General features: G+C 35.7%; 1 protein-coding gene across 2 annotated transcripts in view; it reads right to left on the bottom strand.

Annotated features, from left to right (window-relative positions):
• LOC127978542 (exostosin-1c-like) overlaps positions 1–27,223 on the bottom strand; it is a 69,454-nt gene that overhangs the window by 40,642 nt on the left and 1,589 nt on the right. For both annotated transcript variants that reach the window (XM_052583268.1, XM_052583267.1), the window contains exon 2: positions 3,772–5,015. In XM_052583268.1, coding sequence (XP_052439228.1) covers positions 3,772–4,709 — 938 coding nt within the window. In that variant the 5' untranslated portion in view covers positions 4,710–5,015. The remainder of the gene's footprint in view (positions 1–3,771; positions 5,016–27,223) is intronic.

The following is a 27,223-nucleotide window of genomic DNA, read 5'->3' as shown; positions in this document are numbered from 1 at the left end:
CCCTAGTTTAACACCACACAACACAATACAGTATCAACCAGCAACTATGTCTGAAATAGTGTGCAGTACATTCTGTGAGATAGCAAAATGCGTAGGCGACATCGAATGGAAATGTTCCTGTAGAGTTCATGGAATAAAATGTGTGCATGTACTGATAAAATCTTAAAACATACAGGGTGTTTGTTTGTGTGTGTGTAGATGTACACACATTTATCTATCTATCTAGAATCTATATTTTTTATTTTATAATAAAATAATAATAAATCTGTCTTACCTATTTATATATCTACATTAAGATATATCTAAATACAAAAGATTAGTGGCCTTATTTAATAAGTTTTATCAGTTTCTAGGATTATCCTTCACTGAATCCTGGGAAATGTAGGCCATGGCCTTGACCTTTCATGATTTTATCCTGGTCATGAAGACCAAAGAGTGAACATGTGTCACGCACTGATAAGTGTGCATGTGACGTTTATGTGTCTGAGGTGCATTTTGGACTGAAAAAAAGTGTCCGTGCATGAAGAGCAAATTAGCAAGCCTTGGTCTGCACACCAATAAGCAAATGCATGTGTATGTAAAACACTTGGCCTGGAAAGATGGGGAAAGAGGGACAAGGGATTGGTGAGTGGTGAGGTAAGGAGGGGGATGGGGTGGGGGGATTAGGATCCCGGTGAGACAAAATGAAAGGACTTGGGAGAAAAAAAACAAGAAAGTGATGAAAAGACGAGAGGAAGATGGACGGCCCTCTCCCTCTCTCTTTATTTATTCTAAATGAACCTAGTTTGTGCTGGCTTGTGCACGAGCCACACAAACCACACTCTCTCTAGGGGTACAATTTTACATCCCCCTAATTACAGTGGGGTGTAGCATTTCTTATTGCATCCTGCCAACGACTGTACGCAAATACGCACACACAAGGTCACGGAACGAATGAGACGCCCATCGTTAAGGCCCTTATTAAGTTCATTAAGCGCAGTTGTGATCATTTACATTCACTTCCAAGGCGATAATTCACTAAAAATAGTTTTTAGTTTTACACCTGGAAAGTGTGTTTTCCTTTAGTTGCGTTTTATTTTCAATGGCAGATGTTAAAAGGCAGCTCATTACTCTTCTTTTCTCCTTGAGAATAGAGAATAATGACCTCTTCTGTACGACTGTCTTGCACATGGTAGGAGTCTAGTCATGGAGACCTTGTTAGCTGTCAAGAAAGGTACCTACCGGTATTTACTATTACACTCTCAGACACACACACACACACACACACACATTCTAATGCTTTCCCAGAAGTCTACAGTCGTACTGAAGAGAGTATAATCAGTATTGCAGTATAATCCTCCGTCTGTGTGTGTCCCCAAACTGTCCCGAAACAGCTTGCCCTATTTTTCTTCCGACAAGCTCTCTTACTCCTTCTCATTTACATTCCCAGAACAATGCAAGTCCCCCCTCAACCCCCCACCCCCCCTTTTTTTAAAGAGCCCTGAAAAGTGACTGAATGTAGGCCATTTGGTGGCAGCAAGTTCCCCTCTCTCATTCCTGAAGCTTCTCTCCACCCTGAGAAGGAGTTCAGTAGGGTGCTCGGCGTGCCTTCAGGTTAATCTGTGGAAGTAGCAGATGCTGGTGATCATTAACCCGAGAGAACCTCCTAAGGTCTATTTCTGAGTTTTGCGCCTTAGCTTCCTTGTTGTACCAGAGCAGTGAAATAAGAGAGAGACCGAATTCGCTGTGTCGCCGCTTGTCTTCACATTTTCCCTCAAGTTTATACATTCTGGGTCTGACACCCTCAAAACTCCACAGACGGCTGGGTGGTATGAACAGTAAAAAATGTCTCAAACATTAGCTATGTCGTTTATAGGCTATATATAATTATACAGTCCTGTAGACTGTAGACGTTTAAAAGTTTGAGGTCAGTACAAATTTTTTCTTTTGAAAGAGATTTGTGAAGAATGCAGTGAATTTATCAAAAAACAATTCTATTTAAAATAAATAGTTACTTTCTATTAATCAGAAAATACTGGAAAAAATGTATCATGGTTTACATTAATAAGTCTTAATTTATGTACCGAAGTTGAACAAATGTCTTAGGGTTTGAAATGACAAGAGGGTAAGTAATTAATTACAGATTTTCATTTTGGGGTGAACTATCCCTTTAAAGCTGTTTCTGTACATGTTTCTGTTACATGTTATGTAATATATAATACATTTTGGATTAATATTTTCTTGCCAAGTTGAAATTTATAGTAATATATACTTTACTTTCAAACATCCATAGATTTTGGTCATACTGCCCACTTCTCAGCAGTCACAATCATCCCTGCCATCTCTAAAAAAAAAAACCACTTTTTCTGCTTAGACCTCCACGACGCGAGTCGCCATGTTCATTCCAGTTGAAATAAAGTATTTTGTGAATGTTTTTCTTCCTCACATGGATCCCGGACCACCTAACACCTGTACTGCTAACAAGTATGGCTAAGTTTGTTCCTGCGTGGGAGAGCCCCTAACCTATAGTGGAATAAATGAACACATTCATCCAGTGCTGAGTGGAGCTCTGTCCCCACCACAAACCAAAAGCAAACAACCCTGAAGCACTGTTCAACTGTTCGAGACCATTTCTTCAGTTTCTTCTTGGCCGCGTCTGTTCCTTTAAGGCCCACGGTAGATTTGATACACATTCTCTGTGGTAGTTTAGTGGCCCTGTAGTTTTCCTCCCTTCATTTCCCATATTTCTCTCCACCCAAATCTGTTTAATTGCGCTGTGTCTTGCATGTGTTACAAACCTATTTAGAAAAGCACAAAATACGCTTAAAGATTTATGGTTTGATTCACAGAACAGTTGTGCACAATAACTTGAGATAGGATAAATTTACTTTATAATATAAATGCATACTCCATTCATATAACACAATGGGCCTCACTGATTAAATGCAAGCAGAACAAATTTCAGTGTAAACTAAGTAAAATTCTGCCTTATTTTCTTATATAAGTCTATCAACTGCATACTTTAGATGCAATATATATATATATATATATATATATATATATATATATATATATATATATATATATATAATAAAAGTAAATGATATGAAAACAAAGTTGCCATATAGTTGTAAAAAAGTATCCTTTTGAGGGAATAAGTAGTATTTTATTTTTATTTTTTATCTTTAAAAAAATCTTGTTATGTGCATAATTTAAAATAATACTTAAAAGACATAAAAAATATTTTTAGGGTCACTTCATTCCAGTCCATGTAAGAATACCACTTTATGAGCACATTTTACTGACAATCATGGGAATATTCACTTGATTCATATTTGATGTCCTGTAAAGCTTGTCTGAGCAAGCAACAGGAACCAAGGGAGGCGGGGCTTAGCGAAGGATCACTTGTCGTATTCATTCTGCTCATGTTTCTTGATTACGCAATGTTGAAAAAACGAATAGTTACACTAACATCAGCAAGTCAAAATCTCTTTAAACACATTTATGATGTACAATACCTCACATATATCATCCTCAAGAGCACACTTGATACATTTTCAGCATTATTCACTCTTGACACTTTACCCTTTTATTACATAAGTAACCCACACCCTGTAGTAACCGATAGCTGTATCTTGTATTTAACACAGAGGAACCTGAGTTCATAGCCCAGGGTGTAACTGACAAACTCCACTGAGTCACCGAAACTGATCTCATAATGGCCATCATTCCTCTTAAATCCTCAAGGTATTAAGTACAGAAACTCCCTGTTGGCTCATTTACGTGACTTACCTCTCATACTCCTGGTTATCATGGTCACACCGCGCGTCCTTGTGCTTCTCCCAGTCCTTGCCGTGGCGGCACGTAGTTAGTGAGACGATGTCCTTGCCATTGTGGATGTGATGCAAAGCGTTGCGAGTGTCTGAGCCGATGCCCGTCAAGTAACGTTTACCTTTAAACATCAACAAGTACTTCCGTCTCGGCGGGACGGTGTTGCGAACTAACCAGCCCCTTTCTCCACCCTTCTGAGGGTGTTCTTTAGAGAACAAAGGGATGGAAATGTCAAAGCCCGGTCGGAAGTGTTCCGTATTCAGGCTTGCTTTGGCCAGGATAGCCTGGCCCACGTTAAAACCCAAGTCCTCGGTGTAGTTGGGCCAGGTTCCGGAATAAAGGTTGAAGATGACATGGTTCCGCCCATCATTCCAGAGCGGGTAACCTCGAATTCGCTCGTCCATGTTGGGCACAAACTGCGTCGAAAGCTGGTCCCTGTCCAGCGTGTCGATGCCCAGCACGAATAAACATGCCTCTCGAGGGTCTGACGTGAAATACCGCGACTCCGCGACTGAGTTGAGGATCTTGCGGTAACTCTCAGACACCCGTTCGCCCTTCTCCGGTGGATAGATGTAGACCCGAAAGCCGCTCTGTCCTTGACATCGGGCGAAGTCAAAGCAGGTGTCCATCCTGCAGCGACTGTCCTTGTAGATTCCGGCCCATGACTGCCGCCGCTGCTTTGGAGAGTCACCCTGACCCCCATCATTTTGTAGCTCGGCCTGGTCGGTGTAACCAGGGAGCAGGTCCCGATCCAACCAGTTGGGCCAGGGCCGCACCACCTCCCCCCTCCTGTGGGTGAGGAGGCCCAGGAGCCGTTCCTGCAAGCCACCCCAGTAATAGAGTAACAGCCAGCAGCACGTGCACAGGCCCAGAAGCACGTACTTCTTGCGTGCCTGCATGAGGCCGTCTCTCTCACCCTCTGTGCTCCAGGGCTGTCCCGGGAGCTTCAGCAGGGGGGAGACGGGATGTACAGCATGGGCCGAAGCTCCAGCATAGCCCCAATGTCCACTTGTCCATCAGCAAAATCCAGACACACGAATGCGCTCTTTTTCTCCTTCTCGGTTGTCTGTTCACAGGACAGTAAGCCCATGCGACAGAAGTATGTGTGTGCTACGCTGTCGTCCGCTGGAAGTGATACAGTGCAATTTCTCCTCTCTTGGTAGTCCTTCTCTCTGCATGGCTCAGTGAATCCCCTCTGCGTTACCCTAGCAGAGAAATTAACAACACACTTCAGTACACAGCCTTCTGTTCATTTATATCAGTACTGCCATGAACATAAACTCTTATCCCATCTAACACCCAACAGATTCAAACACATCAAAACATCAGTGAGCAAGCAATGCATCATGGATGGCAGCACATTACAGTGTGAAGGGACATATTTCAGGCATTTTTTGGAAAGTAGTGCACTGTGGATAAAAAAAAAGAACATTTATACCAGACAATATATGTACAGTGCGATTTTTGTATGTAATTAGGCCAGTCAAATGTATGATTATCACTGCATTAACTAATGAAATGTCCAAATTGCTGAATGCACATATATTTATTCAAATCTACCTAGACAACAGTTAAAGTTTTTAAATTAAAAATTAATGCCTCAGAAATGTGAAGTTAACTGTAAGATAAAGCTCCTAAAATGCCACTTTTTTATATTTTATTTGTAATGCAATACAATTTCTTCATTTGTTTTGGTGAAATCCTGCGTAACCGTGTCTGAAACGTATAAGTCTCATACACTTACATCATTGATAGTTCGTATGGAACTGTTTGTTTTAGACCCTACTCTGAAGTTCCCACACATGGAGTTCCTAGTTTCTGCAGTGCGAACTCATCAAAAAGCACTATCAGTAGTAAGTATACTATAGCTTCTGTCAAGATGATTTATGACTTTGACCTTTGACCTTTTGACAGGTTGAACTTCCGGTGACCTTATGATGGATGGGCGGGACAAATGAGATCAAGGGTTAACCTATGACCTTCCCATGCATCGATCATATGGTTTTGACAGAAAGTTTTACCCTATTGACCTAATTAGTTCTAAATCATGGTTTTGACGGCTAGTTTAAACGGAAAATGAAAGACTCCCCACGCATCGATCATGTGCTTTTGACAGAAAGTGTTACCCTATTGACCTAATTAGTTGTAAATTATATTTTTTGACGGCTAGTTTAAACGGTACATGAAAGACTCCCCACACATCGATCATGCGGTTTTGACAGAAAGTTTTACCCTATTGACCTGTTAGTTCTAAATTATAACGGTATATGAAAGACTCCCCACACATCGATCATGTGGTTTTGACAGAATCCGTTTGAACTTTGTGTCAGTTAGGTTGTTTGATCTTTGTGTCAGTTAGTTTGTTTGAAGTTTGTGCCAGTTAGGTTGTTTGAAGTTTGTGTCAGTTAGGTTGTTTGAAGTTTGTGTCAGTTAGTTTGTTTGAACTTTGTGTCAGTTAGGTTGTTTGATCTTTGTGTCAGTTAGTTTGTTTGAAGTTTGTGCCAGCTAGCTTGTTTGAACTTTATCATATATTTGACATTCAGTTATTTCACATTTATATATATATATATATATATATATATATATATATATATATATATATATATATATATATATATATATATATATAACATCCTATAATTTATATATATAAAACAATTAAAGGTTGAAAACATATTTTAATTATTTCACATTTATATATATAAAACATTATATAGTTCATATAATCTAAAACACATTTTAATTATTTCACATTTATTTATATATATATATATATATATATATATATATATATATATATATATATATATATATACAAAACATTATATAATTCATATAATCTAAAACACATTTTAATTATTTCACATTTATATATATATAAAACATTATATAATTTATATAATCTAAAACACATTTTAATTATTTCACATTCATATATAAAACATTATATAATCTAAAACACATTTTAGTTATTTAACATTTATATATAAAACATTATATAATTTATATAATCTAAAACACATTTTAATTATTTCACATTTATATATATAAAACATTATATAGTTTATATAATATACATAATCTAAAAACAATTTAACTAAGGTTGAAAAAAACATTCCGTTCTTTTAAAAAAAAGGTTATAAATTAAACCGTATAAAAAAATATACTGAAACCGACTGTTTCAGATAAAACAAGATCTTTTTTTTTTTATTTTTCTTTTTTTAGAGAGCAGGAAAGAGATGTTTTCACACACCTTTGATCCTGACCCTCTGTGTCCCCACTGTCTGCGTTTGCACGCCACAGTGCACACTCGTCGGAATTTACTAACCAATCATAATATCTTCAAAGCCATTTTTAATTAAAACCAAACGTATCTCACACGGGAGTACCATGATTTTGACAGTTTTCTGACGGTTCACCTATGAATTACGGCTGGTGCGCGCCTAGCATCTCTTGTACCCCTTTCTCTCTCTCCCTCTCTCTCCCTCTAATGCCTGTGTACACACATTCGTCTCCAAGTCTTATTTTCTTCTTTTAATGAATATAAACACATTATACATTCACAAACAATATAAAACAAAACATTTACATTAGTTTTGTTCATCACTAAAAAATATACATTTTACCAGGATCGGGGAAAAAATATATAATTGAACAGAATGAAGAATATGGTCTATTGAGGAACCCGGACGTGTCATTGACACAATTCAGTTAAATTCATTTCACATTATTTGTTGCAAGACATTTTCTATATTATATTTAAAACCTTTTATATCCATCTTTATATCATATCATTTTCAAAAAGCTGTTTAATTATTTATTTTAACCGTACACCTACAGTACCACCATACAATAAAATGCTGCATGCACGTACACTTTTAAGCGATCTGAATTATGACTAGCCTATAAATTTCATCATAAGCCACACGTACCTTGTTATATCACTATAATATCCACGGCGCTATACAAATTTGTATTCTGATAAACCATATAAAAAAGCGGACATACGCGTGGACATATCAAGTTAAAAAGAGACTTATCTATTTTAAACAATATTAAATTATATATGACGACATGTTACTAAACCGGAACATACATTTTAAACAAGTATTCATCGTTTTTATAAAACACATCGCAGTAACAGACATGTTACTAAACCAAAACAAATAATTTTATCATACATTTTTTTTTAATCATGTATTCAATCAGTACTTATACAACATATTCAAACACATTTTAAACATATTTTAAACAAAAACTAATCATAAACGCAGCCTTCTCAAAATTACAGACATGTACAATCATGCTGATCACATATTATGGGATATTCAGACTTTTAGCCACTAATACGTTTTAGGATAATGAAAAACACCAACGTCTGAGGGGTGTCAAAATATCTCCAGTCCCCAAAACCCACTAAGACTCCAGGGGTTAAAGAATATGAAAATAAATAATTATATAATGACATCAGGCTTCTAAAGCAATTCATTAAACAAAAAAAAGGTATTCAACATTTAAGATAATCAAACTTATAAAACACACCATACTCTTCTTTTTTTTAAGAGATAACTTATTTTAAATGTGATAGCATAGTATATATACAATAAACATTTCTGATGATACATATAAAAATTTATCCCTTACATTTTTAGACCGGTGAGAGATGTCCAAACATGAATGAAATATCCCCAAAATAAAATAATACGACTTAAAAAATAAAATAAAAATGATTAAATCATAAACAGAATCTCACAGGTCTTCGTAGTGAAATGTATGTGAGACCTGAGGGGCTGCTTCACACACACCCCGCGCAGGCGAGGGTGGAGTTCCAGACCGCATGATCTAAGTCAATGGTGTACATTATTTCAAAGCTAACATTAATGTAATTTTTTTTAATAATCAGTACCCCCAGTACATCTGATGTCCGTTGATTCTTAATTCATGATATATATTACCTAAAATATTTTATATTTTTATATAATATTATATAATAAAAAATTATTTATATCATATTATATCATACATCATACATATGATTATATTATATTAGATGCGTCATGCATTAATCACTTTAGATTCTTTAAAGTTCTTATTTTTAGCACCATCTTCAAAGTTTTCATACCATCTCTCTCTCTCTGCCCCTCACACACACACACACACACACACACACACACACACACTCACTCTCTCCCCCTCTCTCTCACACACACACACTCTCTCTCTCTCTCTCTCTCTCTCTCTCTATCTCTCTCACACACACACACACACACACACACACACACACACACACAATGAAACATGAAGCCAAAGTCTTTCTGTATGTTTTTTAAAAAATAAAACTTAAAATATTGATTTTGCTTTAAATCTATGCTGAGGAGCTCGTTTGTTTGTCACAGTATAGACTGTGAAGTTTAGATGAAGTTGCTTTATCTTTTAGAAGAAAGACCCTCGATCGTATTCAACCATTAAAGATGGTTCAGGAAAGACCCACGCGTCCTAGAGATGTAATTTATGTGCGTTGCTACGGTCGTAAACCTTTCACATATCTACGGTACTTTCAGACACAGAGCAGGAAAGACATTTGCAGGCCCTCTGCTTAGCCGTCCCAAAATACCTCCATTTAAAAGCAAAAATATTAAAATGACCGCCTGTACATCTAACAGGCTGTAGTTCTATTTTTTATATATTTTGTATTAAAAGTACTATCCATATTATATTCCTTATTTAAAACAATATATTTAACCGACAGTATCCCGCCAACGTGTGTTTTCCATCAGTTGTTTGCCCATCAGCCTTATTACGTAGTGTTTTTCATTTAGCCTACTGTAAGATCCCTTTACAATAGTGTAATGAAAGTTAACTTTTCTTAAAAGTTTATAGTTGTATTTTACTATATCCCCATCCTTCTATCCTGTAGATTGTATGCGTACTGTAAAATAACAAATATACATCTTGCTTATAGTCAGTCAAATAATTACACCTACAATTTGAAACGTGTTTAAACACGTTGTGTGTCACTAAAGCAAGGCATACCGTCTATCGTCTTATTTTTTTTTAATAACGCGATGACCGGCATTGTCTCTTCATATAATTTATGCACCCGAGTGCTTTTCTCTCCAGAGAGGAAAACCCGTTCTCTTTGGATATGTTTGGCAGAAACATAATTTCTACATCAGAATTTTTTTTAAATGTACGACTGAACTTTTCTCATTCGACAGAAATACTATTTTCAAATTATTTACCCGGCCTATAACACTCGGTGTAAATGTTCTTACCTAGAACAGAAAACATACGCTTTGACTATTTTGTAGGCATCGTGTAATGTTAAATGGTTTACTAAAAAAAAACAGTAATCACCAGCAGCTGTGATTTTTCAAAAAGAAAGAAATGTACGAGCTAAGGATGTTTCAACTATTATCATCATTTCCCTTTGACCCGGATAAAGCGGTAATTAATTTTCTATGCGAGTGAAACAATATACAGTTCTCATACTATTTGTGTAAATAGCTGTGCTAAAACATTTATGACTATTTGAGCGCAGGCCAACAGATCATGTCAAGGGTGTTTCACATCTAAGAATCACAATGTTTTGTAAATGACATTTTTCTTACACCTCGAGATTTAGCCGTATCAAGATTTTGGACGGCCTTTCGTGTATTCGAGCGACCAAATCACTAAGAAAGAGAGTATAGCGAGAAAACTTACGTTTACAACGCATATAGAATTCAGAATACAATTGTTAAAGTATTTTTTTTTTTGTTAAATGTTGATTTGTAAATGATATTTTTATTACTTCCATTAGATTTAGTCATCGTGTTCGGATAGCCGATGACGCAAATCACATTTTGTTTTAAGACTCCTGTAAGTCCATGCCAACTGGACAAAACAAAACACGACGACAAAACACGACGACATTAAACAATGTAATCAGTTCCTACGGCCATCTTCTTCGATTCAAATAAAGCAACATCTCTAGTGTACGTGTGTATGTGCTAAACATCTTTGCTTCTCCACTTTTCCAGATTTGTTAGATGGGCTACCGTTGTAATACAAACACATTTGAGAACTACGACGTTCTCACTTTTGTAACGGTTATAGAAAAATGCCGTACACACTTTTGCATTTCATAATTCAGTGATTTTAGCTGTAATGAGCACATAAGACAAAAATTGTGATTGTGAAAAAAATTGAGATAGTCGACCGATCTGTTGACACGTTGTTTTGCAGTTTTCCCTGACTGCGGTCAAACATACACTGCCTGTTCATAGGAATTTTATGGCATAAAAATATCGCCCCTACATCTAGAGCTCTTGTTCATATAGCTGATGACCATGTTCACATTGTTTCAACATCTCCGCTCGACATTAAAGAGTAGGCCTATGTGTACTCTCCTTCGGTCATAAGCATTATCATCTGCCGTGCGCTGAGATTTTTCTGCTTTGTCCACTTTTGACGGATTTGCTAGATGGACTATGTCGCCTTGTTGTAACGTGATTACGTTTAAGATCCATAAGATTGCACTACATTCACCTGAAAAGGTTATAGATATAGTCTTTTATACAGGAAATGTGTATCGGAATAACAATTACCTAATAGTGAAGTCCGCTCTTTTAAACTATTGTGAAAACTTTTAATGTTGATCCGGCCCACCAGCCGTGTATCTTTTTCATTGTTTTTAGATAAAGACTATTCTCAGAGTTTGGTCAAACAGACAAAAACATGAACAAAATAGAGTACAAGATGATTAAATGATTGTCAAGAGAGTGTTTAAACTGAGATTGTGATGCACTTTAGAGCTTTTTCTGGTCTACCTGTGTCACAATGAAAAATAATAGCCACTACCTCGACTTTTAAAATGAGCCTTACCATCTTCTGTTATGACTCTTATACTTAATACAAACCCATCTACTACACTAAAGTTAGACATTAAAAGTCATGGATGTCATGGATGTGGTATTTTCATCGTATGCATCTCTAAACAGTACTTCAATAAATAAACCGCTGTTGATAAGTCGTTCATTTAAGTGAGAGGCGGGATGATTTTGACCGTTTTAGTCATTCGTCGTGCTTAAGGTCTGATCCAGGAAACCGCGCTACGACTGTAACTGCGCTGTCACGTCTAAATAACCCGCTCTTCTTTAAGAAAACCGCGAGGCGAGCAGTTTCTGACATCTATTAATTCACTTCATTTTTTTCACCACCACAAATATTTTGTTTAGCATACATATTAGTTTTAGTCAGTTACATAGACGTCACGCATTAAGTTTATAGTTATTTAAAATAGTTATGATGGAGTTACAGGTTTAGGTTAGTGGGGTGCCTGTAAGCGGTGACAACTTCGAGCATCGGAGACGACGGTGTTACTCAAACAGCCCATATCTTTATCTTTTAACAAAAACTGTCGTATTACGCGTTACTAAGACAAAATCTGTAACAGCGTTCATTAATACGTTGAAATGAAAATAAACACACAAAACTTTATAATGACCGTGAGTTCAATATAGCCTAACACCGCATTGACAAATGTTTGTTCTAACGCTTTCGCCCTAAAATTGCGAGATTTCTTAACGGACGCTAGAGCGAACTGTAAACCGCACACTTCCTCATCGCATTACGCTAAGAAACTGCACATGGTTAAAGCTATTACACCATAAACTGTCTAAAGTTGTTAATGTACAAGCACAGTAAACTATTTCTACAAAAAATATCATTGCACTACTGTTTTTGCATATATTACATCGTTCAACAATACTTTTGCACACTCATTCGACTTTATTTATTACCGCCGTTCTCACGTTCCTGCTGTTCATAATGTATATATAATCCTTCATTGCTCGGTTCATCATGTACATACGATCCCTACATTGCATTCATATTTATATTCTGTATATACTCTGATCAATATCGTATATAGCAACTACACTGTATATTCTGTATAGCTTTACTTACTCTGCACTTTTATGTATATAAAACACTATATTCTTGCACTTCTGGTTAGATGCTAACTGCATTTCATTAGCTCTGTACTTGTACTCTGCATAATGACAATAAAGTTGAATCTAAACAAGTACAATATTCCAGGACTCTGCTCATTCTTTCTGTTTCAATTAGTTTAAACTGACTTTCGCATTCTTATCTTATTTTCACCAACTAAGCGTTATTCCTAGGCCTCGCGGATTGTTTTCTAGTTTTGCCGTCAACCTCTTTGTTCATACGTCGCGATATCTCTGCGAATTTGCTCGATTTCATAAAATATCTTTTACGTTATATCATTATACTATCCTAGTTTATATCAGATACAAGTTTGTTTCTTCATATTTCTCGCAAGTCAAACCCTAACCAGGGCCCTTCACCCTCCTCCGCTTTTTGAGCGCAACACCCACAACCTATTTTTTTTTTTGGTCGAATGTACAGAAGATCCACCGCTACTTCCTCGTGACTACGGCTAGTCTTTATCCCCTGTGAGCGGCTGACCTCATAAACTCTGCAGTTATCGCAGGTTTTCTTATGATCCGCGAACAAGGGTTTTACAGCGCGGTCGATGGAGTATCTGTCAGTATCTACGTGGACTGACAGAATCGGCTTTGTCTGAAACTGACGCACTCTCTAATTTTCAAATAATAAGGTTTCGACGGATCTGAACCATTTGAAAAAAACACTGGATCGTCGTGGAATTGATCATCGTGGATTTTAAAACGCTCGGTTTACGTCTTGGAACAAATTCTGAAAAGGATGTCCGCCACTACCAGCGCTGCTGCGGATGATCGAGTGGAGTGCGGCTGTGACGAAGGAAAGATGTGTCCTGTAAAAGCCAACATAGACTCTATGTTTAAACAATGTTACAGAGAGCAAATGATTGATCTGATGCGTAAAATCATAGACGATGCGTCTGATCCGAATCTTGATTGTACGACGGATTCCAAGCGAGTAACAAATCTCAAGAAAGAAATGGACGTTGTAAGAAGACTGAAAATTAATCCGTGGCCCGATTTGACGAGCTTGTATACGACCAGCAAGGCGCCGATTTGTGTAACGACCAGAAAAATTCTGTATGTGACGGCCGAATGTAGCGGCGAGATGTACATTAACGAGACTCTCAGTCTGTGTACGTGCATAACGGATTTGTGTGTGATGTTAGTCGCTAAACATTATGGTTTCGCCATACATGAAATCATTGAAACCGTCGTCAATTTCATAGTAGAACAAAACTTGAGGGCCTGCCGAGATTTTCTTTTCTGGCTAGATAACTTGTGATGTCATGTCATCCCTATTGTTTGTAATAACAATTTGATCACTTTCTTCATTACTTCGTTGTAAATTCAACACTGTTTTGTTGAAATAAAAGTTTGAATCCTTTCACCGGATATTCTTTCTCAGAGTTCATTTTTTGGATTTTAATGATTTAGCATACGTCCGAAGAGACTTACAAATGAGTGTACAGTCGCGGATACTCTAACTGGGGTAGATGTAAGAGAAATATGAAGAAACAAACTTGTATCTGATATAAACTAGGATAGTATAATGATATGACGTAAAAGATAATTTATGAAATCGAGCAAATTCGCAGAGATATCGCTACGTATGAACAAAGAATTTGAGGGCCAAAACTAGAAAACAATCCGCGAGGCCTAGGAATAACGCTTAGTTGGTGAAAATAAGATAAGAATGCGAAAGTCCGTTTAAACAAATTGAAACAGAAAGAATGAGCAGAGTCCTGGAAGATTGTACTTGTTTAGATTCAACTTTATTGTCATTATGCAGAGTACAAGTACAGAGCTAATGAAATGCAGTTAGCATCTAACCAGAAGTGCAAGAATATAGTGTTTTATATACATAAAAGTGCAGAGTAAGTAAAGCTATACAGAATATACAGTGTAGTTGCTATATACGATATTGATCAGAGTATATACAGAATATAAATATGAATGCAATGTAGGGATCGTATGTACATGATGAACCGAGCAATGAAGGATTATATATACATTATGAACAGCAGGAACGTGAGAACGGCGGTAATAAATAAAGTCGAATGAGTGTGCAAAAGTATTGTTGAACGATGTATTATATGCAAAAACAGTAGTGCAATGATATTTTTTGTAGAAATAGTTTACTGTGCTTGTACATTAACAACTTTAGACAGTTTCTGGTGTAATAGCTTTAACCATGTGCAGTTTCTTAGCGTAATGCGATGAGGAAGTGTGTGGTTTACAGTTCGCTCTAGCGTCCGTTAAGAAATCTCGCAATTTTTGGGCGAAAGCGTTAGAACAAACATTTGTCAATGCGGTGTTAGGCTATATTGAACTCACGGTCATTATAAAGTTTTGTGTGTTTATTTTCATTTCAACGTATTAATGAACGCTGTTACAGATTTTGTCTTAGTAACGCGTAATACGACAGTTTTTGTTAAAAGATAAAGATATGGGCTGTTTGAGTAACACCGTCGTCTCCGATGCTCGAAGTTGTCACCGCTTACAGGCACCCCACTAACCTAAACCTGTAACTCCATCATAATTATTTAAAATAACTATAAACTTAATGCGTGACGTCTATGTAACTGACTAAAACTAATATGTATGCTAAACAAAATATTTGTGGTGGTGAAAAAAAATGAAGTGAATTAATAGATGTCAGAAACTGCTCGCCTCGCGGTTTTCTTAAAGAAGAGCGGGTTATTTAGACGTGACAGCGCAGTTACAGTCGTAGTGCGGTTTCCCGGATCAGACCTTAAGCACGACGAATGACTAAAACGGTCAAAATCATCCCGCCTCTCACTTAAATGAACGACTTATCAACAGCGGTTTATTTATTGAAGTACTGTTTAGAGATGCATACGATGAAAATACCACATCCATAACATCCATGACTTTTAATGTCTAACTTTAGTGTAGTAGATGGGTTTGTATTAAGTATAAGAGTCATAACAGAAGATGGTAAGGCTCATTTTAAAAGTCGAGGTAGTGCCTATTATTTGTCATTGTGACACAGGTAGACCAGAAAAAGCTCTAAAGTGCATCACAATCTCAGTTTAAACACTCTCTTGACAATCATTTAATCATCTTGTACTCTATTTTGTTCATGTTTTTGTCTGTTTGACCTAACTCTGAGAATAGTCTTTATCTAAAAAACAATGAAAAAGATACACGGCTGGTGGGCCGGATCAACATTACAAGTTTTCACAATAGTTTAAAAGAGCGGACTTCACTATTAGGTAATTGTTATTCCGATACACATTTCCTGTATAAAAGACTATATCTATAACCTTTTAAGGTGAATGTAGCGCAATCTTATGGATCTTAAACGTAATCACGTTACAACGGGGCGACATAGTCCCTCTAGCAAATCCGTCAACAGTGGACAAAGCAGAAAAATCTCAGCGCGCGGCAGATGATAATGCTTATGACCGAAGGAGAGTACGCATAGGCCTACTCTTTAATGTCGAGCGGAGATGTTGAAACAATGTGAACGTGGTCATCGGCTATATAAACAAGAGCTCTAGATGTAGGGGCGATATTTTTATGCCGTAAAATTCCTATGAACAGGCAGTGTATGTTTGACCGCAGTCAGAGAAAACTGCAAAACAACGTGTCAACAGATCGGTCGACTATCTCTGGTAAAAATAAATGAATAAATAAAATGATACATGTTTACGAGTCACACGTTGACAATTTTTGTCTTATGTGCTCATTACAGCTAAAATCACTGAATTATGAAATGCAAAAGTGTGTACGGCATTTTTCTATAACCGTTACAAAAGTGAGAACGTCGTAGTTCTCAAATGTGTTTGTATTACAACGGTAGCCCATCTAACAAATCTGGAGAAGTGGAGAAGCAAAGATGTTTAGCACATACACTAGAGATGTTGCTTTATTTGAATCGAAGAAGATGGCCGTAGGAACTGATAACATTGTTTAATGTCGTTGTGTCGTGTTTTGTCAAAATAATAGAAAAGTTTGGGCAATTTTTCTTAAATGAATAGAATACGCTCACCGCGCTCTCTTTCCCACGCGAAATTTAGCATGAACTTACAGGAGTCTTAAAAATAAAAATGTGAATTGTGTCATCGGCTATCCGAACCCGATGACTAAATCTAACGGAGTAATAAAAATATAATTTACAAATCAACAGTTAACAAAAAAAAAATACTTTAACAATTGTATTCTGAATTCTATATGCGTTGTAAACGTTAGTTTTCTTGCTATACTATCTATCTTAGTGGTTTGGTCGCTCGAATACACAAAAGGTTATGGATAAAATGTATCTCACAAGAGTGTGGAAACTTTAACGCGCTCAAACTTAAACGAGTGTACCGTTTGATTTGTTTAGGTTGTAATAGTTTTAAGTGTAAAACAGCTAGACTTCATTTTTGCTTCGATGCTTCATGCGATCACACTTTTGGACAGACACATAGTTGAGCTAAAATAAATATCTCGAAGAGAGAAACTGTAACTTAATTTCTTAATTTTCATTTATTCCTATTACGATGACGCCGCACAAAGATCGCATAAAAACGTAGGATCCGACAAACAAATTGTGAACGGACCTCCAAAATCTTGATACGGCTAAATATCGAGGTGTAAGAAAAATGTCATTTACAAAACATTGTGATTCTTAGATGTGAAACACCCTTGACATGATCTGCTGGCCTGCAAAAACAGTCAGAAATGTTTTAGCACGGCTATTTACACCGATAGTATGAGAACTGTATATTGTGACACTCGCGTAGAAAATTAATTACCGGTTTATCTGGGTCAAAAGGAAATGATGATAATAGTTGAAACGTCCTCAGCTCGTATATTTCTTTCATTTTGAAAATCACAGCTGCCGGTGATTACAGTTTTTTTTTTTTTTTAGTAAACCATTTAACATCACACGATGCCTACAAAATAGTCAAAGCGTATGTTTTCTGCTCTAGGTAAGAACATTTACACCGAGTGTTATAGGGTAAATAATTTGAAAATAGTATTTCTGTCGAATGAGAAAAGTTCAGTCGTACATTTAAAAAAATTTCTGATGTAGAAATTATGTTTCTGCGAAACATATCCAAAGAGACAGGGTTTTCCTCTCTGGAGAGAAAAGCACTCGGGTGCATAAATTATATGAAGAGACGATGCCGGTCATCGCGTTATTAAAAAAAAATAAGACGATAGACGGTGTGCCTTGCTTTAGTGACACACAACGTGTTTAAACACGTTTCAAATTGTAGGTGTAATTATTTGACTGACTATAAGCAAGATGTATATTTGTTATTTTACAGTACGCATACAATCTACAGGATAGAAGGATGGGGATATAGTAAAATACAACTATAAACTTTTAAGAAAAGTTAACTTTCATTACACTATTGTAAAGGGATCTTACAGTAGGCTAAATGAAAAGCACTACGTAATAAGGCTGAAGGGCAAACAACTGATGGAAAACACACGTTGGGGGGGGGGGGGGATACTGTCGGTTAAATATATTGTTTTAAATAAGGAATATAATATGGATAGTACTTTTAATACAAAATATATAAAAAATAGAACTACAGCCTGTTAGATGTACAGGCGGTCATTTTAATATTTTTGCTTTTAAATGGAGGTATTTTGGGACGGCTAAGCAGAGGGCCTGCAAATGTCTTTCCTGCTCTGTGTCTGAAAGTACCGTAGATATGTGAAAGGTTTACGACCGTAGCAACGCACATAAATTACATCTCTAGGACGCGTGGGTCTTTCCTGAACCATCTTTAATGGTTGAATACGATCGAGGGTCTTTCTTCTAAAAGATAAAGCAACTTCATCTAAACTTCACAGTCTATACTGTGACAAACAAACGAGCTCCTCAGCATAGATTTAAAGCAAAATCAATATTTTAAGTTTTATTTTTTAAAAAACATACAGAAAGACTTTGGCTTCATGTTTCATTGTGTGTGTGTGTGTGTGTGTGTGTGTGTGTGTGTGTGTGAGAGAGATAGAGAGAGAGAGAGAGAGAGAGAGAGAGAGTGTGTGTGTGTGAGAGAGAGGGGGAGAGAGTGAGTGTGTGTGTGTGTGTGTGTGTGTGTGTGTGTGAGGGGCAGAGAGAGAGAGATGGTATGAAAACTTTGAAGATGGTGCTAAAAATAAGAACTTTAAAGAATCTAAAGTGATTAATGCATGACGCATCTAATATAATATAATCATATGTATGATGTATGATATAATATGATATAAATAATTTTTTATTATATAATATTATATAAAAATATAAAATATTTTAGGTAATATATATCATGAATTAAGAATCAACGGACATCAGATGTACTGGGGGTACTGATTATTAAAAAAAATTACATTAATGTTAGCTTTGAAATAATGTACACCATTGACTTAGATCATGCGGTCTGGAACTCCACCCTCGCCTGCGCGGGGTGTGTGTGAAGCAGCCCCTCAGGTCTCACATACATTTCACTACGAAGACCTGTGAGATTCTGTTTATGATTTAATCATTTTTATTTTATTTTTTAAGTCGTATTATTTTATTTTGGGGATATTTCATTCATGTTTGGACATCTCTCACCGGTCTAAAAATGTAAGGGATAAATTTTTATATGTATCATCAGAAATGTTTATTGTATATATACTATGCTATCACATTTAAAATAAGTTATCTCTTAAAAAAAAGAAGAGTATGGTGTGTTTTATAAGTTTGATTATCTTAAATGTTGAATACCTTTTTTTTGTTTAATGAATTGCTTTAGAAGCCTGATGTCATTATATAATTATTTATTTTCATATTCTTTAACCCCTGGAGTCTTAGTGGGTTTTGGGGACTGGAGATATTTTGACACCCCTCAGACGTTGGTGTTTTTCATTATCCTAAAACGTATTAGTGGCTAAAAGTCTGAATATCCCATAATATGTGATCAGCATGATTGTACATGTCTGTAATTTTGAGAAGGCTGCGTTTATGATTAGTTTTTGTTTAAAATATGTTTAAAATGTGTTTGAATATGTTGTATAAGTACTGATTGAATACATGATTAAAAAAAAATGTATGATAAAATTATTTGTTTTGGTTTAGTAACATGTCTGTTACTGCGATGTGTTTTATAAAAACGATGAATACTTGTTTAAAATGTATGTTCCGGTTTAGTAACATGTCGTCATATATAATTTAATATTGTTTAAAATAGATAAGTCTCTTTTTAACTTGATATGTCCACGCGTATGTCCGCTTTTTTATATGGTTTATCAGAATACAAATTTGTATAGCGCCGTGGATATTATAGTGATATAACAAGGTACGTGTGGCTTATGATGAAATTTATAGGCTAGTCATAATTCAGATCGCTTAAAAGTGTACGTGCATGCAGCATTTTATTGTATGGTGGTACTGTAGGTGTACGGTTAAAATAAATAATTAAACAGCTTTTTGAAAATGATATGATATAAAGATGGATATAAAAGGTTTTAAATATAATATAGAAAATGTCTTGCAACAAATAATGTGAAATGAATTTAACTGAATTGTGTCAATGACACGTCCGGGTTCCTCAATAGACCATATTCTTCATTCTGTTCAATTATATATTTTTTCCCCGATCCTGGTAAAATGTATATTTTTTAGTGATGAACAAAACTAATGTAAATGTTTTGTTTTATATTGTTTGTGAATGTATAATGTGTTTATATTCATTAAAAGAAGAAAATAAGACTTGGAGACGAATGTGTGTACACAGGCATTAGAGGGAGAGAGAGGGAGAGAGAGAAAGGGGTACAAGAGATGCTAGGCGCGCACCAGCCGTAATTCATAGGTGAACCGTCAGAAAACTGTCAAAATCATGGTACTCCCGTGTGAGATACGTTTGGTTTTAATTAAAAATGGCTTTGAAGATATTATGATTGGTTAGTAAATTCCGACGAGTGTGCACTGTGGCGTGCAAACGCAGACAGTGGGGACACAGAGGGTCAGGATCAAAGGTGTGTGAAAACATCTCTTTCCTGCTCTCTAAAAAAAGAAAAAGAAAAAAAAAAAGATCTTGTTTTATCTGAAACAGTCGGTTTCAGTATATTTTTTTATACGGTTTAATTTATAACCTTTTTTTTAAAAGAACGGAATGTTTTTTTCAACCTTAGTTAAATTGTTTTTAGATTATGTATATTATATAAACTATATAATGTTTTATATATATAAATGTGAAATAATTAAAATGTGTTTTAGATTATATAAATTATATAATGTTTTATATATAAATGTTAAATAACTAAAATGTGTTTTAGATTATATAATGTTTTATATATGAATGTGAAATAATTAAAATGTGTTTTAGATTATATAAATTATATAATGTTTTATATATATATAAATGTGAAATAATTAAAATGTGTTTTAGATTATATGAATTATATAATGTTTTGTATATATATATATATATATATATATATATATATATATATATATAAATAAATGTGAAATAATTAAAATGTGTTTTAGATTATATGAACTATATAATGTTTTATATATATAAATGTGAAATAATTAAAATATGTTTTCAACCTTTAATTGTTTTATATATATAAATTATAGGATGTTATATATATATATATATATATATATATATATATATATATATATATATATATATATATATATATATATATATATAAATGTGAAATAACTGAATGTCAAATATATGATAAAGTTCAAACAAGCTAGCTGGCACAAACTTCAAACAAACTAACTGACACAAAGATCAAACAACCTAACTGACACAAAGTTCAAACAAACTAACTGACACAAACTTCAAACAACCTAACTGACACAAACTTCAAACAACCTAACTGGCACAAACTTCAAACAAACTAACTGACACAAAGATCAAACAACCTAACTGACACAAAGTTCAAACGGATTCTGTCAAAACCACATGATCGATGTGTGGGGAGTCTTTCATATACCGTTATAATTTAGAACTAACAGGTCAATAGGGTAAAACTTTCTGTCAAAACCGCATGATCGATGTGTGGGGAGTCTTTCATGTACCGTTTAAACTAGCCGTCAAAAAATATAATTTACAACTAATTAGGTCAATAGGGTAACACTTTCTGTCAAAAGCACATGATCGATGCGTGGGGAGTCTTTCATTTTCCGTTTAAACTAGCCGTCAAAACCATGATTTAGAACTAATTAGGTCAATAGGGTAAAACTTTCTGTCAAAACCATATGATCGATGCATGGGAAGGTCATAGGTTAACCCTTGATCTCATTTGTCCCGCCCATCCATCATAAGGTCACCGGAAGTTCAACCTGTCAAAAGGTCAAAGGTCAAAGTCATAAATCATCTTGACAGAAGCTATAGTATACTTACTACTACTATCTACTTCCCCCAGTAGTTATAGGAAGTATGAAAATGTTCCACCGATGCGAAAGCCTCTTATGATTCCCATTCAGCCTGTATATATAAAAAGCCAGTTCACTGTTTGAATAGGGGAAGTTAAAAAAACAACATAGTCCAGTGAGCTTTTGCACAACATCAAAGCCCTCCACGGGTGCGTTATCAAGTGTCTCATCACATGCCCAACCCTGGTGGTGGGCACAAAAAGACCGGTATGAGGCCATGCTTGATTTGAAATTGGTGTATTTAGTCTTGTGGTCTGAGTCGGTTCTGCTGTTTTCTAACACACACTGGTACAGTGTTTCGAGTGCACCAGAGCAAAAGTGCAAAACATGAGCTGGGGAGCGATAGCATCTACCCTTTGCAAGCTCCAGTTGAACGGAGATGAAGGGGGTGAAAAAAAACAGGCACTTTGGGAAGCCTATATTGAAAGTGAGTGCCGAGACTGTATCTGATGCCAGTTAATCTAAAGGCAGATTGAGGTTCTTGTTGGATTGTTTGTTTGCTCTGCCGGGAAGCACGCAATGGTTTTGAAGGGGAGGTGTTTGTCAAGAAAGTGCCCTTATTTCATCAAAGTGTGTACCTGTCTCTGTGTGCGGCGTATCACAGAGAAGGTCAGTGTTTCTACTGCCAGGCAATGCACAAAGACAGCTTTCAGGTCTCACCTGGTTTCCTCTTCACTCTTCCCTTGTCTCTTCCTTACTTCTGCCTTTCTGCTAAATTCCCCTAGAGTTTCTGTCTTATCTCTTTAAGCTGTCTGACCACTCTCTGACCTAGCGCAAAGTAATCTAAATCTTTTAAAGAATATAGAGGGGCCTGTGTGTTGTTATGTGAGTGTGAGTATATGCTTATGGTGATTCCTCTTATATGCATTAATAATGCGTGACACATACTGAATAAGAGGTGAAATGCAGAATGCTGTTTGTAGTGAACGTGTGTGAGATCACAAAGCTAGCGTAAGATTTGCGTGCTGGCATTTTCAATGTAAAGCTCCCTTCACGAAACACTGCAGGCTAAGCACATATTTGTCGGGAAACAGATGCAGAGGATTACATTACAAGCTGCTCATTATTAATGCATGACTCCCTTAGTTAGGACATTGATTTCCCTTCTTTTCTTTCGTTTGGCTTTTTATGCCTCACAGGTGAAGTTAAACTCAATTCTCTTTTGAAAATGAACTGCAGTTAAGATTTCCACTAGCATGACGTAAGGATCACTCATCCTACGCCTAATGTCAGAATCAACCTAATGAATATAGGACAATGCAAATTTGGATGCAATTGAACCTGGGTTTTGTCTCCCTTACTCTTTCATCCATACTATAATAAAAGTAAACAAAAAGATAATAAATAAAAAATAAGAATAAATTATATGTAAAGGTTTGGAATAATTAAGATTAAGAATAATTTTAATGTTTTTATTGTTTTTACTCATGAAGGCTGTGTTTGATCAAAAATACTGTAAAAAACAGTAATATTGTGAAATATCATCAGAATCTAAAATAACTTTGTTTAAAATTGTTTACAATTTAAATTTTAATATCATTTTTATTAGAGTAATTGCTGCTTAAAATGCAGCTTTGCCATCACAGGAATAAAATATATATATATATATATATATATATATATATATATATATATATATATATATATATATATATATAAATAAAGCAATTATTTTGAATTTTAATAATATTCCAAAATATTAATGTTTATACTATTTTTTACATAGAAATGCAGCCTTTGTTAACATTAATGATGCCTTTCAAAGAAAAAAAAACTAATTATTTTAAACTTTTGGCTGCCAGTGTGTATATAATTTGTATTATTTATTTATTAGAATTGTATATTTTATATTACATAATTTTATTAACAATATTTATCTAAATAAATATCTATACCAACAAATGCTTTAGTAATATTTATTAAACATTTTATTAGCATATAATTATATAACATTATAATACATTTTTATATATAAATATTAAAATCTTGTTATACATAATAACTGTAAATGTCAAAATGATAAACATATATATCTAATATATATATTCTTTTACATCCGGATTATGTAATCAAATTCCAAATATTTCTTCATTCCACAAGCCTGCATCCAGCTGACAGAAGGTTGGATCGACTGGGAGGGAGTGATCAGCTTCAGCCCTAAAGGGACTGTTTCTCTCTCTCTCTCTTTCTTACACTTCCTTGCAGTTTCCTCCTATCACAATTACTTTTTATTTTTCTCATTCATCAATGCTCTCGCTTTTTTCCTCACTGCCACTGTAAGTCTCTACCACTCTGTCTTTCCCCGCACCGTATATCAGACGGGCTAGGGCTCCAGAAACAGGCTGCAGGCAGTGGAACGAGATCGAGATGTGATGGCATATTGCTCAAACTCCATGACAGGAAACAGCTGAATAAGTGAACACAGCCTTCTAAACTTTGAGTGATCTGTATTCTGGACACTTCATTAGCTTTTTCAGAACAAGTGTTCTCCGCTTGCAAAGTCCCTGTGTGAGGGGAAAAACTACACTAGTGTCTTTTGGCAATGGATAGTGCATAAGGAGAAGGACAGTGAGCAGGTGGATGTAGCCAAGAGGCAGCAGTTGTGTGCATGGTGAGTTAGTTTCCTGAGTTGTGCCTGCTGCCCAGACTGCTCCGGCCTGAGCCGTTTTCTCACATGACGAGTGTGTGACAGCTGGACATAGAGCTTATCTCCTCTGGCCCATCTCCCTTTACCGCCAATAAATCAGATCTATACTAAAAAGCCTGCGAGGAGAATGTGTTTTCCTTCCATATATAAATTACACTCTATATGATTACATTTCGGTTAGCTTTAAAATGTGAAAAGTACGATTTCTGCAATGCTGACCTGCTAATTAATGTCAGGTTTTTTTTTAAGTGCTCCTCAATCTGCCATTGGTCAAACAAATAGATAGTTCTGTCCTAAACTCACATCATTGGCTGAGCCAGTGTTGCTATGTCGGACTGTTCGGGTTTGTCAAACAAACTATGCAATACACATTGTATTTACAGTTTTTTGCAAAATTAACCCAAAAAATCATTTCAAAGGTGCATATTAAGCTAATAAGAGAAATTATGTATATACATAATATATTGTGAATAAAATATTAATATGATTTTTAAAAAATATTTTTTGCAAATATGTGTCATTTTGATTTGGGAGAAATTCATATTTTTATTCAGCAAGGATGGATTTAATTAATCAAAAGTGACAGAAAGGCTTTCTTATAAAAAAAAAAAAAAAAAGCGTATTTAAAATAAATGCTGTTCCTTTGAACTATGCAGCAAATTTTGTACTTATCAAAAATATATCACGGGTTCCACAAAAGCAATATGCATTGCAACCATTTTTAACATTGATAAGAAATGTTTGCTGAGCAGCAAATCAGCATATTCAAATGATTTCTCAAATATCATGTGACACTGAAGATAATGATGCTGAAAATGTAGCTTTGCCAACCGAGGAAAAAAATGACATTAAAATATATTAGAATTCATAAACATTATTATAATTATAATATTGAAAATATTTTAAACAATTTCCATTTTTTACTATATTTCTGATTAAATAAATACAGGCAAGCTTAAGAGACCTTTTGGATAAGTGTAAACAAAAAATAATCTTCCAAACTCTCGTAAGGTAGTGTAAATACAGTAGTGGTATATTTACTATTACTTATTCTTATTCAGTACACCACTTTACTTGAATACATTTCCCTTGCGTGATGTTGTTCTAATAATTTGTTTAACACATCCACATCCTTAACCACAAGTTTCTAAATCCAGCTCATGGGATTTGCGTATTCCAGCACTAGGCCAATGTGACTAGTATTAGCTAGCGGCTAATATTCAAGCACAAAAAATATTCTTCTTACAGAAGATTCTGTGATTTTCCTCCTCAGCTTAGCTTCAGCTGCCCTGAATTGCAACGTGTAAAGAAAAGCTAGCGGCAGCTGATGTTGGAGAAATACAAATAGTGTGGTAAGGTGGGTGAGACGGAGTTAAAATTAAACACGAAACTCTGTCATTACAGGTCAAGGGAGAGCGACGGCAGAGCCGAAGCCAACGGCCCAGCCTAGTTCTGCTGCATGTTTGCGGTGCTGAGACTGACCCATGCTGAGCTTGTGGTCGAGCCTGCTGGGACGTCAGTCTGGCTTCGGCTCAGATGGGCTTTTGCGAAAACACAGACCCAAATGACTAAAGTCAGTGTAATTTCAGAATAGGAGATGTTTATGAAAAATCTGACATGATGTTCTGCAGTAATCCTTACGAAAAGCCAGGAAGGAAAAGAATTATAGGAAGACGAAGATGAAAAATTGAGGGCATGGAAGTTGTTTCGTTTAATAACCGTCTTGTGCTCTCTGGTGCAAAAAGGTGCAATATGGTTATTAAGCTGGCTACGTTTTCTTGAACACCCGCTGCTACACTCATGTTTTAATTTATGGACAACAGTAATTACCAGCAGGCTTGATTAATTATGTCTAAACAATGTGCTCCTCACGCACATGCCTCAAGGGCTAATTATCCTAACAAACAGGACAGACTGGGACAATTGGAGGTTATCAGCAGTAGTCATAACTGCATGACTGAACCAGCTAGAAATCTCAACAGCTTTAAATGACAGCTTTCCTTCCCACAATGCCAGGCTATTCATTCCCAAGCCCCTCCTCTCTTTTACCTTCCTCTGGCCCAAATGAAGTCATATACATTTTGTTATATGACGCCATGGAATGAGTTATGAGAACCTGTCAAAAGGACAGAGATCCCTGCCATTTTTGAGTCCCCTCCCGGTTTTCCTGCTCTTCCAACTGCACCACAGGGGTGGACGCTTCATGTCACATGGCGCTCACATAATGGCACAAAAAATCAAATGAACAACAACAACAAAAGATCTATTCAGATTCCAAGGCCAGTTGTATGTGTTAGTTTTCTTCTAAAGCGTCTGGAAGCCTTTCAGATAACTCATCTTGTAAAAACCTATTACTGCTCTGACACAGATTTGTTTTAGTTTTGTTGAATCTTAACCACTTCTTGGTATCTT

The sequence above is a fragment of the Carassius gibelio genome, chromosome B19, assembly GCF_023724105.1.
Source record: "Carassius gibelio isolate Cgi1373 ecotype wild population from Czech Republic chromosome B19, carGib1.2-hapl.c, whole genome shotgun sequence".
NCBI lineage: Eukaryota > Metazoa > Chordata > Actinopteri > Cypriniformes > Cyprinidae > Carassius > Carassius gibelio.
The sequence above is the reverse complement of the archived record's forward strand: the minus strand, read 5'-3'. Positions and strand labels throughout refer to the sequence as shown.